Source organism: Oreochromis niloticus, linkage group LG18 (genome assembly GCF_001858045.2).
Source record: "Oreochromis niloticus isolate F11D_XX linkage group LG18, O_niloticus_UMD_NMBU, whole genome shotgun sequence".
Lineage (NCBI taxonomy): Eukaryota > Metazoa > Chordata > Actinopteri > Cichliformes > Cichlidae > Oreochromis > Oreochromis niloticus.
In genome coordinates, this window is record NC_031982.2 from 24,463,209 (window position 1) to 24,478,698 (window position 15,490).

General features: G+C 42.3%; 1 protein-coding gene across 9 annotated transcripts in view; it reads left to right on the forward strand.

Moving 5' to 3' along the window:
- LOC100690029 (protein tyrosine phosphatase receptor type M) overlaps positions 1-15,490 on the forward strand; it is a 162,306-nt gene that overhangs the window by 121,034 nt on the left and 25,782 nt on the right. For 4 of the 9 annotated variants that reach the window (XM_019348275.1, XM_019348274.1, XM_019348278.2 and 1 more), the window contains 8 exons: positions 158-238; positions 882-908; positions 2,823-2,834; positions 4,023-4,216; positions 5,762-5,770; positions 8,339-8,426; positions 9,308-9,384; positions 14,576-14,612. In XM_019348275.1, the coding sequence (XP_019203820.1) occupies positions 158-238; positions 882-908; positions 2,823-2,834; positions 4,023-4,216; positions 5,762-5,770; positions 8,339-8,426; positions 9,308-9,384; positions 14,576-14,612 (525 nt within the window). The remainder of the gene's footprint in view (positions 1-157; positions 239-881; positions 909-2,822; positions 2,835-4,022; positions 4,217-5,761; positions 5,771-8,338; positions 8,427-9,307; positions 9,385-14,575; positions 14,613-15,490) is intronic. The other 5 variants (XM_019348276.2, XM_019348282.1, XM_019348279.1 and 2 more) reach the window with 3 other exon arrangements.

Genomic DNA, 15,490 nt, shown 5'->3' on the forward strand with positions numbered 1-15,490 from the left:
ATCCTTTATGGTACATGCAAATTTCAAAAGCAAGACTTGTAAAGTGCATTATTACACTGGAATTTTACTGCAGTGGGAGTTGCTTCCACGATTAATAACTCTAGATTAGACTATTAATGCCTTTTGTTCTGTTCTTCCCCCCCCCCCCCATCTGTAGCTGGATCATCACCGTCGTCCTTCACACTACCAAAAGCCAACACTCTCAGTACTTCTATCCCCACCAACTCATACTACCCAGGTAAACATACTCAGTTTCCTCGTTATAATCCAGTATGTCAACACAGAAGTGCTTACTGCACAGCCTAAGCGGTGCTTTTAACAAATGATGAAATGAAAAGGGAAAAAATAGAAACGCCACAATAAATAAATAAGAGATGAAGTTTTATGGGCTCTTTTTTTTATGTAAATTACAGCCTATTTCTGTAATGTGTGGTATGAATTTACCTAATAGAGTTGCTTTAAAAATTAGAAAACGATTTTACAAATGAGAAAGCAGCTAGATTAACTTTAGATGGCTTTACACTCTGCTACATTTCTGGTTATGTTTTATATCACTTTGCCAAGATGGATTTTAGCAGTTTAATTATGACTTCAGTTTATCCCAAATAATATCCATAATTGAGTGTCTTATGTAATCAGATCACAGCTCATTGATTAAATGGGGTAAAGGGCAGCTAGATTTATAATCAACTAAAGTTACTGTATAATTAGCTTGAATTTAAAATATGATCGGTTTCTTGTTATGCTGCTTGGCAAGAAACCAAAAAGCTGTCCATTAATTTCTGTTCATGTTATTTTTGTGCGTTATCTTTAATTATCTTTAATTTACTGCAACTCTCTTTCCTCCTCCAACTTCTGCGATTGTTTGGGGGTTTGAGCAGATCCCTTTGTGCCAACTGCTATCTTAGGTGAGACACATTTTTTTCCTTTTGCCATTGCTGTTGAGTATTTATTCTTATCTCTATGCTAAAGAAAATGACCGTGCATTACATTTGTAAGAATGCTGTTTGAACACTTAACTGTGAGGCCAAAGAAAAGCACAATTTTTTTTATTTATTTTATGTATTATTTTTTGTTTCATTCTTTTTTTTTTTTTTCTTTTTTTTTGGATGGCTCTTTTACTAAAGATGGCTTCCTCACTTCCATACCTGCCTGCTGCTTCCCCGTCTCCTCCTCCTCGTCTCCTATTCCTCCACCCTTCCCTAACTTCTCCCCCCCTCCTCCTCCTCCTCCTCTCCCTTCCTGTCCAACGAGGGGCTCTCCTGGGCTGAGGCTGGCTTCACTCCATCCCATCCGCATTGCGTGTCGTGCGTGTGATGTCACATACGTGTTTGACCTCTCATATGCATGGACAGACATGTGGACTGGATGTGGGGGAGTGTCTAAGAGGGGCAACGGGGGCGGGGGGCAGTTTGCCCCGGCAACTGAGGCGACAGCATGCTGGAGCCGTAGCAGCTGCACTGAGACACAACAGGCAAAAACTGTGTGAGAGGGAGGCCCAAAAACGCTCTCACTTAGCCCCCACAACCCTCTCCACCTTTAACCAGAACTTCCAAAAGCAGGATGCGTTCAGTCTGAGCATTTAAAGTCTAGCATTAGCTGTGCTGCCCTCCCCTCCCCTCTCTCCTCACTATGCATTAAACTCCCTTCCTCCCCTCCCCTCCGAAACAACAACCTTTTCTATTATTCTTTTTAATGTCGCTCCCTCTGCCTTTGGCTAACTGCTATTGACCTACTTGTTTTTGTTTTTGTTTTGTTTTGTTTTTTCCAGTGTTTATTCATCTTGTTCAGCGATAAAATAGAATTATAAAAAAGCATTTTGTTCTCCTGTTAATTATTACTGGCCTTTGTTGAAGATGCACAACAGCCCAAAGTGCGGCGTCTTACACGAGCAGATGCATTTCTACCAGTGAAGCCCACAAAGTAGCTACTAAGTGGGGCACTAGGAGTGTAATAATTTAATACTCAAGGACAAAAAGAAAGATGCAATAAGCAGCTCGACTGCAGCCTCACCACAAGCACCACTGCTGCATTTTTAAGCAGGCAACTTTAACAGTTGTTGTTTTTTTTCCTTTTCACATTAGTGCAACTTAAAGCAGCGTCTTTCATCACCGCTCTTGTGACAGCTGCTTATGTTAGTTCCGCATTTAATGAAGCGTGAAACGATTAACATAAAATTACAGCAGCCAGAAAAGGTTACATGCTTTCGGTTTGTGACACATTCAGTCACGGCATTGTCTCATCATTCGAGGTTAATGATCAAAACTGATTAGATCACAGAGTATCGGTTGCATTTCTGATTTCATCGCGCGCTAGTTTAAAAAAAAAGAAAAAAAAAAAGAACGAAAATGGCACAAATACAGGTGTTACCCCCCCGAGCACAAATGGAAATAAAATTATAGCAATTAGAGAGAGGAATTCAAAATGTCAGAACGCTTAAAAAAATAATTAGCTTCATTAGCGTATGCAAGTCGGAGATCTGAAACAATTGCAGCTTTTTTTTTTTTCCAAAGACGATCATTATTTTTTTTCCCTTTTGAATCCATGACTTCCTTGTTTTGCTTTGTTTTTATTTTTTCTATTTTTTTTTTTGTCTTGCACTGTTGAAATTGCCCCATCCATCCACTCAACATCCCCCTTGACTAGGCTTTTATACCAAGGCAGTTTGAACTGGAAAGGCATGTGATCTTGCCCTGTAGAGTAGCTCAAACACTACTGTAACAGGTTCTCATGCTGGATTGTTGCTTATCCCCTCTCTCCTGTTTCTTCTCCTCTCTTTCTCTTTACATACGTAACCTCTTATGTATCTGCTATCTAAAAAGTGCCCATTAATGGTAAGTTTTCCCAAGTGGGCCCTGGGTTGGGGGAAGGAGACGGTGTTTACTCAGACAGCATGCCGACAGTGAGAGGCTGCTTCTGACACAGGCATTACGACATTTATTGCATGACAAGTGGACATGTTAGCATCTCACCACCCTTTCGTACCGTGCCACCAAGCCACCATTAGCTTAGCATGGTCAAAGCAAACACAGTGCCCCATGGCAGCATCACCACATGCATTCTCCTCCCATCTCCGCTTCCCTCTTGGGTTCTCTGTTTTGTTTTGTTTTATTTGAGGTTTGGTTTTTATTTTATCTTATTTTGTTCATTTTTCGGGGAAGTATGGGTGGCAGGGGTTGAATCCACGCTGTGTCTGTGTGATGCTTCTGAAGGTGCCTGCTGCAACATGCTCACTGTGGCCCACCGCACCCCCTCACATCCTCCTCCTCCATGTTTTTGGACACCCTCCATCATCCGCTGGCTCCCCACAGCATCTGTGCCTCATGTCTGCCACTGACTGGATTACAGTATGAAAGAGCTGGAATGGAGTCTGACTCTCAATATGAGCTTCAGCCCAAACCAGCATGTTGTACTGCCAGTTTAAAAAAAAAAAAAAAAAAAAAAAAAAGGAAAACTTGTTGTTTTTACAACACATTGATGGGGATTTTTATGATTAATGTACAATGTTTCTCACAGTTGAGAGCCACTGCTGGTAACAATGTTAAAAGCTTGTAGCATAAGGGTTTCACTTAGAGGATCTTGTTTTTAAATGGCGATGGACTCCTGTACAGCGCAGTATTTTCCAGCCACACTGAGACAGATGGACCTAAACCTTCCCACCACATGACTCATTCTATTACTCAATGATGTTGTGTTGTTGTGACCATCCATAACAAACAGATTACTAGTCGAGTTGTTGGTCAATCTGGAGGGTGGTGACATAATGCTAACCAGTAAATGAGATAATGTGCCATCTGTTAAGGAGAACAGTTGTAAGTCAGATATGAACACCTAACATTAAAGCTAGATAAATCAACTTTATATGTAAAACAACTTCAAAAGAAACCACTTTCATTTACTGCTTCGAGCATTATGTCACCCGTATGTATCTTACAGCGATAAATTGATGACCTGTGATGTGACTTTAGCTCCTATTTCCTCTTGCTGACCTGCTCCGGCCTCTGTCTCTTTGTGTCCCACAGATGAGAGTCAGAACATGGGCAGCGACACAAGCAGCTTGGTCCAGTCGCACACTCACTCCTTGAGGAAACGGGAGCCCGTCGACGTGCCGTATCAGACGGGTCAGCTGCACCCGGCGATCCGCGTGGCGGACCTCCTCCAGCACATCACTCAGATGAAGTGCGCAGAGGGCTACGGCTTTAAGGAGGAGTACGAGGTAGGAAGCAGCCCAGCTGTCACCTCCCACCATTAAGGTTGCAAACCCAAATAAAGCCTGGTGATAGACTTGTAACATCTCCACTGAGGTTCTTGAATGGAAATTTTTATCAGTCTAATACGAGGCCTCATCTGTGTTATGGTGCACAGCCCCATGTCTCCTTCGCTGTCTCTCTCTCTCCCCTCTTTTTTTTCTGCCTGCCTCTCTCTCTGTTTTGCACCGCACAGCAGAACTGTTTTGTTTCTCCCCAGATGCACTTTTATGATAAATTGTTAATGTACCCTGTCTCAGTGTGTTTACGGTGTGATTCGTTTTGTTGTTCATCTGTTCCTTGTTGTTTGCAGCGATTGTGCATTTTGTGTGCATGAGTGTGGTGGGGTTTTTTTTTTTTGGTCAAAAGCTGCTGTCCCAATTCTCCTTGGAGACTCAGCTGTAGGCCAATGCGAAATGCACAAACTGCCTATGTTAGACCGCGTCCCCTCCTTCACCTGAAACGGGCCGGATTATGCTGTTGCATAGTACTGGTAGCCTACTGCTTGTCGCGCAACAGCATCAGTAATCTGTCACTGCGCTTCTTACTGACACCAAACAAAAGATTTTGCCCCAGAAGGGCATCACTCTCATTTCCTCGCATTAGTGCAAGAGTCTGGCAGGGTTTGGCAGCACTCCAGCCCTCCTTGCTGTCCCTCAGCACCACACCAGTCATCCTCAACTCGCCCCGATGCCATGTTGTAACAGACTGGCTTCGAGCTAAATCCTTCAGTTTCAATATATTATCCGTATCAGTTCGGCCTCTTGTCACATTTCGCCGTTATTGCTGCTACTTTTTATACAACACACCCCCTTTGTCACTGTTCCCTGTCCTCATCTTCTCTCTTAACGACCCTCACATTTGTTAACGTTCTCAGCTTACTTCTTTCTCTTACTTTCTTATCTCTACCTCCTGTGTTTCTTCCTTACTTTCCTTCCTCTTCTCTTTATCTCCCGCCTTCTCTCCATCAGCTACCTGTCAGATTTATTGGTAATTAACTCCCCACATCCCATTCATGACTGTGGAATGAAATAACGTCGTCTCCCATTGCTACCTTCGGCATCCGATCATTGAGGGGTTGGAGTGCTTTGGGCTGCCTTCTGGGTCTAATCCGTTATGGATAAAGGGAGTTTGGGGTCCACGTGGCCAACATTGCATGGATTAATAGCAGTCGATCAACAGAGACGTAATATGGAACAACTGGCTGCTTACCCTGCTGTCACCTTATTGTCCACAGGCTGTTGCAAAAAGTCCTGTGGGGTGCTTAAAGTGTGCAATGGAGCTCATTCTCACATGGCTAGAGCGATTCATTTGTATGTTTTGTTCCACTGCTGTCTTATATATATATCTCTATCTCAATCTGTCTTAAGGTTAATGCCCTTTTTTTTTAATAACAGTTTATTTTTCATGATGAGATTGGAGCTTAGTGCACCTCTAAACCTGTTGACTTACACTGTACTATATCTCTCTCTGACCCATGCTTCTTGTTATTCTGTACGTTAACTTTGGATCAGATAAATGAGGTAAGAAAAATACTTTTTTTTTTGTGAGTTTATTTATTTAGACTTGTAGATTTATATCACAAACCTGACAGGATCAGTAATGGTTGCTGGCTATTTTTAAGACCCTGTGGGATTAAAACATCACTTTTTTTTTAAATTTAGTTTGAAAAGGGCATTTACCAACAGATGTTATGCAGCATTATCAAAGTATCTGACAGTGTTCAGTTGGTGAAATATGTAGAGCAGTGACATTTTTCTGTTTACCTTTTTTCTTTAGCGTCACTGTGAAATGCTTTTTCTTCTCTTAGTCAGACATTGTGAGCGCCACAAATCCTCCGCAGCCTGATTCTGATGTTTATAAAGCTTTTCAAAAGCATACTTAATACCCCATCAGTTATTAAGAGAATAATTTTTATAGTAAAAGTGCAGTAGTTTGAAAGATAAATGGAATACCAATGTATAATTAAAACGGACTGATCAATCATATACCCAATCCAACAAAGTACCAAATTTAATTCTAAGCTCGGGCTACCTTGTGGATTTATTGACTGGAAATTGGATGTTACCATTAGAAGGGACACGGTAAACACTTTAAACTTTGCAAAAGCCATGTTGTATACTTTGTAAAAGCTTTATAAGGCCGTGTGTGTTACAGACCTAACAAAGCATTTTGCATGTCCAGCCTCCTGCACGTGGGTGCACAGTTTCGCCGTGCAAACAGGAAGCAGAAACAAGTTTCAGCTTCATTAATGCTGCCATGTCGTCACTGATCCACTTGTGTTCAGCCTGTTTCATGTCGAGAGAAATGTGTTGTATCTAGCCTATTGCGAGAATCCTGAAATTCTTTAAGCTCCAACCACAAATGAACACTAGTCAGTCTGAATGAGCCTCCTCTTCTCACATAGTAAAAGATTAATTAATACAGAAGCAGCTCACTAAACGTTCCTGCTTCTGTTCGACCATCCATGTTTTGTTTATTTTTGTTTCTGGTTTGTTTTTTGTTTTTTGTTTTTTACTTCGCCATGGTGTGTACTTTGTGTCAAATTTTTTATCCCTATCCACAGAAATTACTCTGCTTTTCACGTACGGTTAAGTAGTTCCAGACAAAGAAACATAGCAGAATAACTGTGCAGGGACTGGAGTGCAGCAGGTAGCCTGTAATTAAAAACATACTAAGTTGGATCTCTGCCAGTGGGAATAATTGAGGAAGGTGAAAAACTACCTGCAGACGAGCTGCAGTAAAGTACAATTCATCACATACCTTTTGCTACTAAATACTTTTTACAGGTGGAGCCTTCAGTTGTTTTTCGATACGCGTCGGGCGAATAGCCATTTATTCCCTCTATGTGCATTTAACCTTTAAATTGAAAGCCTTCGTGTAATCTCTACCTCTTGGGACATTCATTATTTTACCCCCATGAGAATTCATGATCATAACTGCTGGAGGAATATGACTGTAGCGGGGTCACTCAGATTAAGAGAGAGCTATTTTAAAGTTGCCAGGTAACGCCTTTGTGCTTGAGGATGATTTGTCCTTACAGGCTTGATATTAGGCTTGTATCCTTCACACCGACAGCACGACATTGGCCTGTGCATTTCCTCAAGAAATACTGCCACTGGAGGAGGCCTATATAATCCATCTTTGGGACATGCTTCCATCTTCACTGGAAGGATGGAACATATTTTTAGCATATTAAAGCTGTTTCTCAGTGAAATCACTAATCCTTAGGACTTCATACAGGAATATGTCCTTGTGTGGTCTCTGAAAGGCCTTTATATGCTAGACAAACTGCCTGCTGCCTGCCACAGCACTGAGATGAATCGAGCCATCAAGTCTTAGAGCAGTGATGATTGAAGACGATGCCTCCTGCTCCTCACTAAAAGGAACTCTCAAACAGTCTCTTTAACCTCCGTTAAACGTTCCTGAATCTTTATTTGCAGATGGTCTGCCCCGTAATGTATTACCTGACTTTTCAAATGTGCATTAGCTTACTATCAAAAAGACAGAAAACCATGTTTTTCTGTAGGCTAGTCCGCTCGGAGCCAGCCCCACCCGCCCTTGCTGAACAGCGGTGGACTGGCAGTGTAGATGTATTTTCATAATTTGGCTTAATTGTGCCTGGTGTGCCATCAGAATGGAAGTCTCCCCAGTGAGAGATGATAAATATTTCATGAGGGTAATCTGAGCAGAGCAGTTTTGATGTGTAGACGATGAGCTGGCTTTATTTTTCCCCGCGACGAGCTGATTGAGTCCTTCAGATGAGGGAGACAGACAGCCGCCGCGGTTGCTCCGCCCAGCAGAGCGGCACAGGGGGAGAGGTTTGAGTGTGACACCCGCTGCATCTGCCCTAATGGCACTCGCTGTTTGACACAGCTCCCCGGGATCCACCATCCTCCCTGTGTTTCATGCCTAATAACACTGGGAATCTATCTCTTTCTGTGTCTGTTGCCAGCGCTCACTTCCTCCTGTTTTGTAGAGCTGAAAGAGAAAGAATGTATTCTTTAGCCTGGTTATCATTTGGAGTGTTCACACATGACACAATATTTCATCCCCCTCCCCTCTCTCTGTCCTGTTTTTTCTCCTTTCAGAGCTTTTTTGAAGGACAGTCTGCGCCATGGGATTCTGCCAAGAAGGATGAGAACCGCATGAAGAACCGATATGGGAATATTATTGCATGTGTGTACAAAGCACCTCCTCAACGCTCATGAATTTTTGTTCTCATTCTTCTGCCTGATTTATTGGCCAGGCTTGTGACTGGATGACTATAAGCTGCTCAAACCGAGTTTTATTATCAGCCAACGAGAGCAGCCTTGACCTTTCCAATCTACTTTTATATTCATCTTCCTTTACTGTCTTTACCGTTATGAGACATAAGCCTATGCAGGATGTGGCACGCAAAGCTTATACAGTGTTTGAAAAAGAAATGTTGATTTTGCAATTAATCTCTGTAAGAGTTCAGTTTAACCCTCTTTAATAACTGATGCCATGGAAAAACTTTGAAGATCTAGTTCTTCTGACTGCCATCAGTTAAAGGGGCATTGCCCAACTTTGCAACAAAAATGACGTCAGCTGGCCACGATTACGAAAATGTCATCTGAAATCAAAAGTTAAGGCTCTGTGGTTCTCTTGCCATTAATTGTTCCCCACATTTAAAAAGATTATTATGCTGCACGTGTATTATTTTGTTGCATAGCGATCTTTTTTTAACTAAATTTGACTAAAGTAGCAAGTTTTAAGGTTAAGAAAAAATGGTTTAGACTATGAATTTGTGATTTTTACCTGACGATAGGGTGGTGGCGGTTGTAATGAAGACTGTCACGTGAACGCTGTCTATGAGACATGTTGCATTTTTACAGCACCAATTTCATTTTTGCCTCTGTATGATGCCAGTCTGACCATGCTTTTATTGCTCTATCACCCCCTCTCCTCCTTTTATAATTTCTCTCTATTCCTTTTTACTGTCTGTCTCTCTGTCCCTCTCCCCGTTTTCTTCTCCCGATGCCCTCGTTAATATGATTAATTCAACACTGGTTTCTTCCTCTCTGCCTCTCTTCCAGATGATCACTCCCGTGTCAGGCTGCAGGCCCTGGAGGGGGAACAGAGCTCCGATTACATTAATGCAAATTACGTTGATGTAAGTACACACACCAGCCAGCGCCACCAACGCAAAGGTCACTGCGCTTCCTCTTGGGGGGAGAGAGAGGGCGCTGGTGCCGCCGTCACAGGGGGGCCTGAGGGACAGTGCAGCCCAGCCGCCTGTCCATCACAGCTACACGCACACACACAAACACACTGCCTTTATTTGACTTTAGAGGGCTGCTGTATCACTCTGTTCATTGGATATATTAAGAGGAATAAAGATCAGAGGCTGACAGCACTGGGAGAGAGAAAAGGCAAACCCGCACAGAGGGGAAACTGAGGTTATAGTTTTGGACTTTGCTTTGAACAACATTATAAATGAGAACCAAAAAGATGAGAAAGGGAGTGAGGTTTCATAGATGATTACTTAGTAAAGTTATAGTGAATGAAGCTGAAATAATACACTGCATTTCAAATGGAAACAAAGCACATATATAGACAAAACAAGTTAAAGTTATAAGCAGAGCTTCGAAGACTGTTCTGTTGCTTTGTAACACTGGAAACAACGTTCAAGATTAACAATCAAACAGCAAACGGGTTGCTGTATGTAACTCAGTTTACTACAATAAATGATTCATGTGTTTTTCTGACCCACACAGCCTACGAACCAGGCGGATCTGATAGCTCGTTATTTATTGGCTGTGGCCCGGTTCCCACAGAAACATATTTTTTACCCGGCCTTGCCTTTGTAGGTCCACTCACAACCATTTATCTGCTATGAGGTGGGTTTGATGCAGTGACTTGCATATCTGCCTGGGTCTGGTTGATGTTGGGTGTAGGCTATTGTGTCCAGAAGTGTCTTGGTCTCGACTTGTTGATAACACCCTTTGTAAACTGAACTGAGAGGTTCCAGCATAGCATTAGCTGCAACAGATCAGCTGATGACCCTCTCCATATGTGGTAGATCGTCTCTAGGCTGCACTATTTACGTTGCTTTCATCTACAGTCACACAAGGGAAAATGGTGATTGAAAACCACAGTTTGACCAAAATTATTGCAATCATGTGCAGCTGTGTGCCTTGCTATGGAAATTAGTTACCACAACTATTTGCAATCAGTCCCAGACAGTAAAAAAGAAAAAAAAGAAACCTTCACCAATCACCGAGTTTTCTTGTGCATGGAGTTTGCCAACCTGTTTTCCTCTAGAGTGAATGGGGCCTTAGCCTGCCTGCAACTGCTACATATCTACAAGCTACTTTGCAACCTGCCTGCACCCTAGATCTGACTTAATATCATGCCTGCACTCTTCTGAAAAGAGGGATTTTGCTGCTGTTCTCTCTGCATCCGGCTGAAAGTGCAGAAGGTCCCAAATGAGAGCTATAATGTAAAATATAATTTAAATAACATTCGTCTTTTGAGTGTAGTGAGCCTTACTGAAATGTCGTTTCTGATATTAAAGTTTGATCATTTATGTCTGCCTATCCATGCTTGTCTACTTCATAAGACATTTGTAGCAAGACAGGAAAGTCCCTGTAGTGTTATATTTACTTATTCCAGAGAACAGTCATTAACATAATTTTAGGACCTGGTGGTTAGGAAATTTAAAATTAGTTAAACTTTTGAAACGACTGCTGTGGTTGTTATTCTAGCGAGGAAAATCTTGACAGATTGTATTTGATCTCTCTGCTTGATATCTGCATAAGGCCGCTGCTGATTTCGTTACTCTTAGATGCTGAAAAACTCTCAAGGACGCCCTAAATTAAAGTAGACACAGCAGTATCTGCAGAGGTTCGGTTACACTTCTTACCTCAGGGAAGTCCTTGCAAAACAGCTTCTACATGCACTGGAATGACTTGGCATGCTGTTACAGTAAGTAAAAGTTATTAAAAACTGGCGTCAGACATGGCTCAGGTTTAAAACAGTGCTAACTCACTTAGCTCACGCAATAGAGAAGCTCCTGATCTGACCTGATTTGCTGTTAATAGCAGTGTTAGTAGCAGGATGTGACCAATCACTGCAGCTCACTGGTCTCCTTAGGCAGATGCTTCCACTCCATGTGTAATGGGCTGGTGATGTACCTGACTCCCTAAGTGGTTTTTCGCTCAGGAGAGAACCCTCCCTCGGTCTCCCATCTTCTCTTCCCCCACCCCTCTAATGTGGTAATTTGTAATCTCTTGTTACGCCTTCAAACATAAATTCATAATGCAAGGTGTGCCACAGCAAATGCAGGGGGCTTAAATTATTTACCTTTCCCACCATTCAGTTTATGGCCCATTATGCTGCAAAAAGTGGCGCTGCGGAGAAGACGCTCGCAATAGAGAGGGTCCCATTATAAGATAAGAATATACGCATATTAAAGAGAGCCCTGATTGAAAAGGATTTCCATCGCTCTGCCAGCTTCATTGGAAAAGTACTTAGTAGAAATGCAGGCAGATGGGTAATGATGTTTTTGCTCTTCAGAAAGCTTTTTAACCCATCTAAAAGCTTGTCCTGCCTAATAAACTCTTATGTGTAGAACATTTCCCACAGTGTTTGTTATTGTACTCTATAACACTGCCGATTATTCCGAGCCATTCTGGTATGTTTCCTTTCTCTCCAGCTGATTGAGTATTTTCATAAACATTTGGAAGGCAGAGGAAACGTAGTGTAATAGCCTGTTTGCTGTAGAGTCATGTGTGTACATATGGGTTTTTGCTGGGTCTCTTAACTGGATATTGGGGTGATGCAGTGGTTCGGTGAATTTGCAGGCTTGTGCAGAAATCACTCAGTTGTTCACAGAGCTCCTGTCTCCTAAAATGTTCATGTTCACTGACTGCTAATTTGCCTCAGCAGAAAACATTATCTGATCCACATTACAATTTTATCAGTGTAACCACAAAATGCTGATATTTAGCAAAGCTGCAGACTCGTTACCGAGACAGTACCTACGCCCCATCTGCAAGACTATCACCATCAGCATACAGTAGTTTGATTTTCCAAACTTTTCTGAATCCATAACGACTTGAGCCATAAAACGGGATGAGCTAGCTTTTACAGTATTTAAGCAAGTCAACAGGCTCTAACCCTCATCAAGTGGTCTTGTATCCTAAAGCTAACAGCACATGGGAGAAAAGAAGCAAACTTTAACCTTGTGTCTTAAACATCCAACCACCCGTCCTTGCTGGCTTAATCCTGCAAGGGGCTTGGGGGCAAAAATAAGCAGAGGGGACGACCGCTTATGGTAATTTGGTTAAACAATTTTTTTTTACTGCGATGTGCTCACTCTGTATGTTTTGGCACACAGATCTCTACATCTGTGCCCACTTTAAACAGCTCAGTGTCAGCTTGAAACTTCTTCCCACAGGTTTGGGACCAAGCAACAGTTCAACGCAACATTTCACTTTTCCTGTAACAGACTCAGCTTCAGGTAAAAGGATCCAGTAAAGAAGGAAGAAGGGAAATTTGGAGAAAAGAGAAAACGCAAGTCGTACAATCATGAAATAAAAGTCAAAAGATGTTTTATTTGGGGCGTTGGGTGTATTTATAGCTTTTTTTTCTAACTTGAAGGTATTCCTGTGAGCCTTCAGAAAAGATTTAAGAATATGATCATAAAAACCTAATAATTATAATAATAATTCCATTTTAAAGGCCTTAGGGATTGCTTGGAGTAAGGGGCCTCAGGGCATTTTCTTTGCTTTTTTCCCCTTTAGTAATATGGCATATGACTTATTTGTAGAATAGCATAAGGATATTACATATTCTAGATTGGGGGAGGGGGGATGCTAGGGGGGAAAAATGTGAAAATATCACTTACTCTGTTTTCTCCTAAATGTATTTGGCAAAGCAAAAATTTCCAGGTAATAGGGATAGGTATTCCAGATTTGCAAAAGTAGGCTATCTAATGATATTCAAATTGAAAATGCCAGTTCATGCCCACAGGCAAAAGCACTTCATGCTGCATATTTTAGACATTCCACTCGCCAGCTTTTCTTACTGGAAAGAATTAATGATCACTGTAATCAGCAATGCAACAAAACACAGACGGCACATTTAATTCCTGCTCCTAACTTATGCGGCCCTGGAAAATAAAACTGCTTTTTCCAGTTAATAAGAGCAATATTGACATTTCTACATCTGTACCTTCTCGCGTTAAAGATATGCTCTTGCGTGCCTGATATAACATGCTTACAGAAAGCCACGAGCCCATTTATAGTAAGCGCTACTCACCTGACACTCACTGTCAGGGCCCTTCCTTTCTTTCCGTCTCTCTCTCACTAATCCGACAGAGTATTGGGCCTCCACTTTACTTGACAGAGCATACATGAAAGCACAAACAAATCTCCTCCTCAGTCCAGAGATAAAGAAGTCATTAAAAATGGAGGACAGCTGAATAGCTGGAGGAGCCCTGTGGATGAGTGAGTGAGGAAAATATCCTTTGTGTCTTTTCTCCCTTCATTGGAGGAGCGTTAATCACAGTCCAAGTTAAATTGAATATGAGTGAGATAAGCAGAGCAGCAGGGGTGGATGGGAAGTGGTGGTGGTGGTGGTGGGGGGGGGTAGACAATCAAGGGGAGGTTGGGGCGGGGAAGAGCCTTTAAGTCCTAATGTTTTGTTTCCTGCCTCATATCTCTGGAGAGAAGACAAGGAATTGGACAAATAAAACTTGAAGGGATTAGAGTAATCCGTGAGACTAGGGGCCTATTGTGAAGATCAGTGCTGTTAGTTGTATCTTGGGGATTATCAACACTTTGGCTGCTTACTCCAGAGGTGTGCCGTATATAGAGTGTATGATGGAGAGTGGTTTTTTTGCATCTTACATCTAGCAGCATCCATCATGAGCTTTCAGTCGTGCATCTTGCAGTTGGATGTTGAAACAAAGAGCTGAAAGGGTGTGCAGTGGCAAACAGCTGGCAGACCTACTATGCAAAGTATTTCTTGAAAGCAAGCACGCAAATCTCTCAAATAATTCCTCTTGTGGCGGAGTGGCGTAGAAGCGAGAGTTCATCTTGGCTGCAGAAACGCAGGGCATCTGAAACAAACAAACAAAAATGCGTTAACTGGGATTTCTATACAGTTCAAATCTGTTCAGTGATGAATGTGATGGTTTGCATTGTAGGAACAGACTGAGTTTGCATGCAAAGGTCAAAAAAAACCCAACTAAATGTCAAGAGCAGTGTCTTTTTTTTAGCCCCTCTGCACTGGTCTTTCAGGAGAAGATGGAACATAAAGTGATTCTTATATTCTCTCCTTTTTTTCTCTGTTTGCAGGGCTACCACAGGCCAAATCACTACATCGCCACTCAGGGTAAGAATAAAAAACTTTCTAAAAATTGCAAGACCCTCTAGATTGGTGTGTGTGGGCGGTGAAAATTTAACGGTGTCTGTTTGTTTGGGCAGATGGATGTGTGCAGGTGTTTGCGAATATCTATCTGAACATCCCCGCCGTTGTTTACATACGCTCTTGCAAACTACTCTTTGATGCTCAGTCAGGTGTGTGCTCGGGGAGTCTGGTGCCTCTCGGTGTGCACACGCAAACGCACGTACCTACGCGCCTCTGAGCAAGCGTAGCGGCACGCTTTCTCGCTGTCTGTTTCCATCCTGTCGGTGGTGTGGGAGCCATTAATCAGGCAGTCTGGGAGTAGGCTGAATAAATAAATGGATTAGCTGACATGTACAGGCGCATTTTGTCACTGTGTTAATCTGGCCGGCAGATTCGCAGAGTGAGGAGCACTTACCGTGACCCCAGAGGTTAAGTCTGATTGATGGTTAATTGTTATGAATTTTGCATCGCGAGCCTCACTCCCACACAACAGGGCAGCATGCATGGGGATTTTACATACCACTTAAGAAAAAAAATCAGTGGAAGAGAGGAAGAGAAAAAAAAGATAAAGGCGTTTTTTTTTTATTATTATTATTTTTGCGAAGAGGCCTTAATGGATTCACAATCTGCTTTGGCGGAGCTGGGAGTTGCATAATTACCTGTTTATTAGTGCATTGCCTCTCTTCCTCAGTGTCTCAATTAAAACAACGCTCTGTTTGCTCTTACTTCAGAAAGAGATGGCATACTAATCAGGCAGTGGTCGCTCGGTTTGCACGTCTGTCTGTATGAATGGCACCTAGTTTGAACTGCCTCGCGCTGACCGCCGAGTCCAGCACTCGAAACTGAGCTGTCAAGTGCCGACT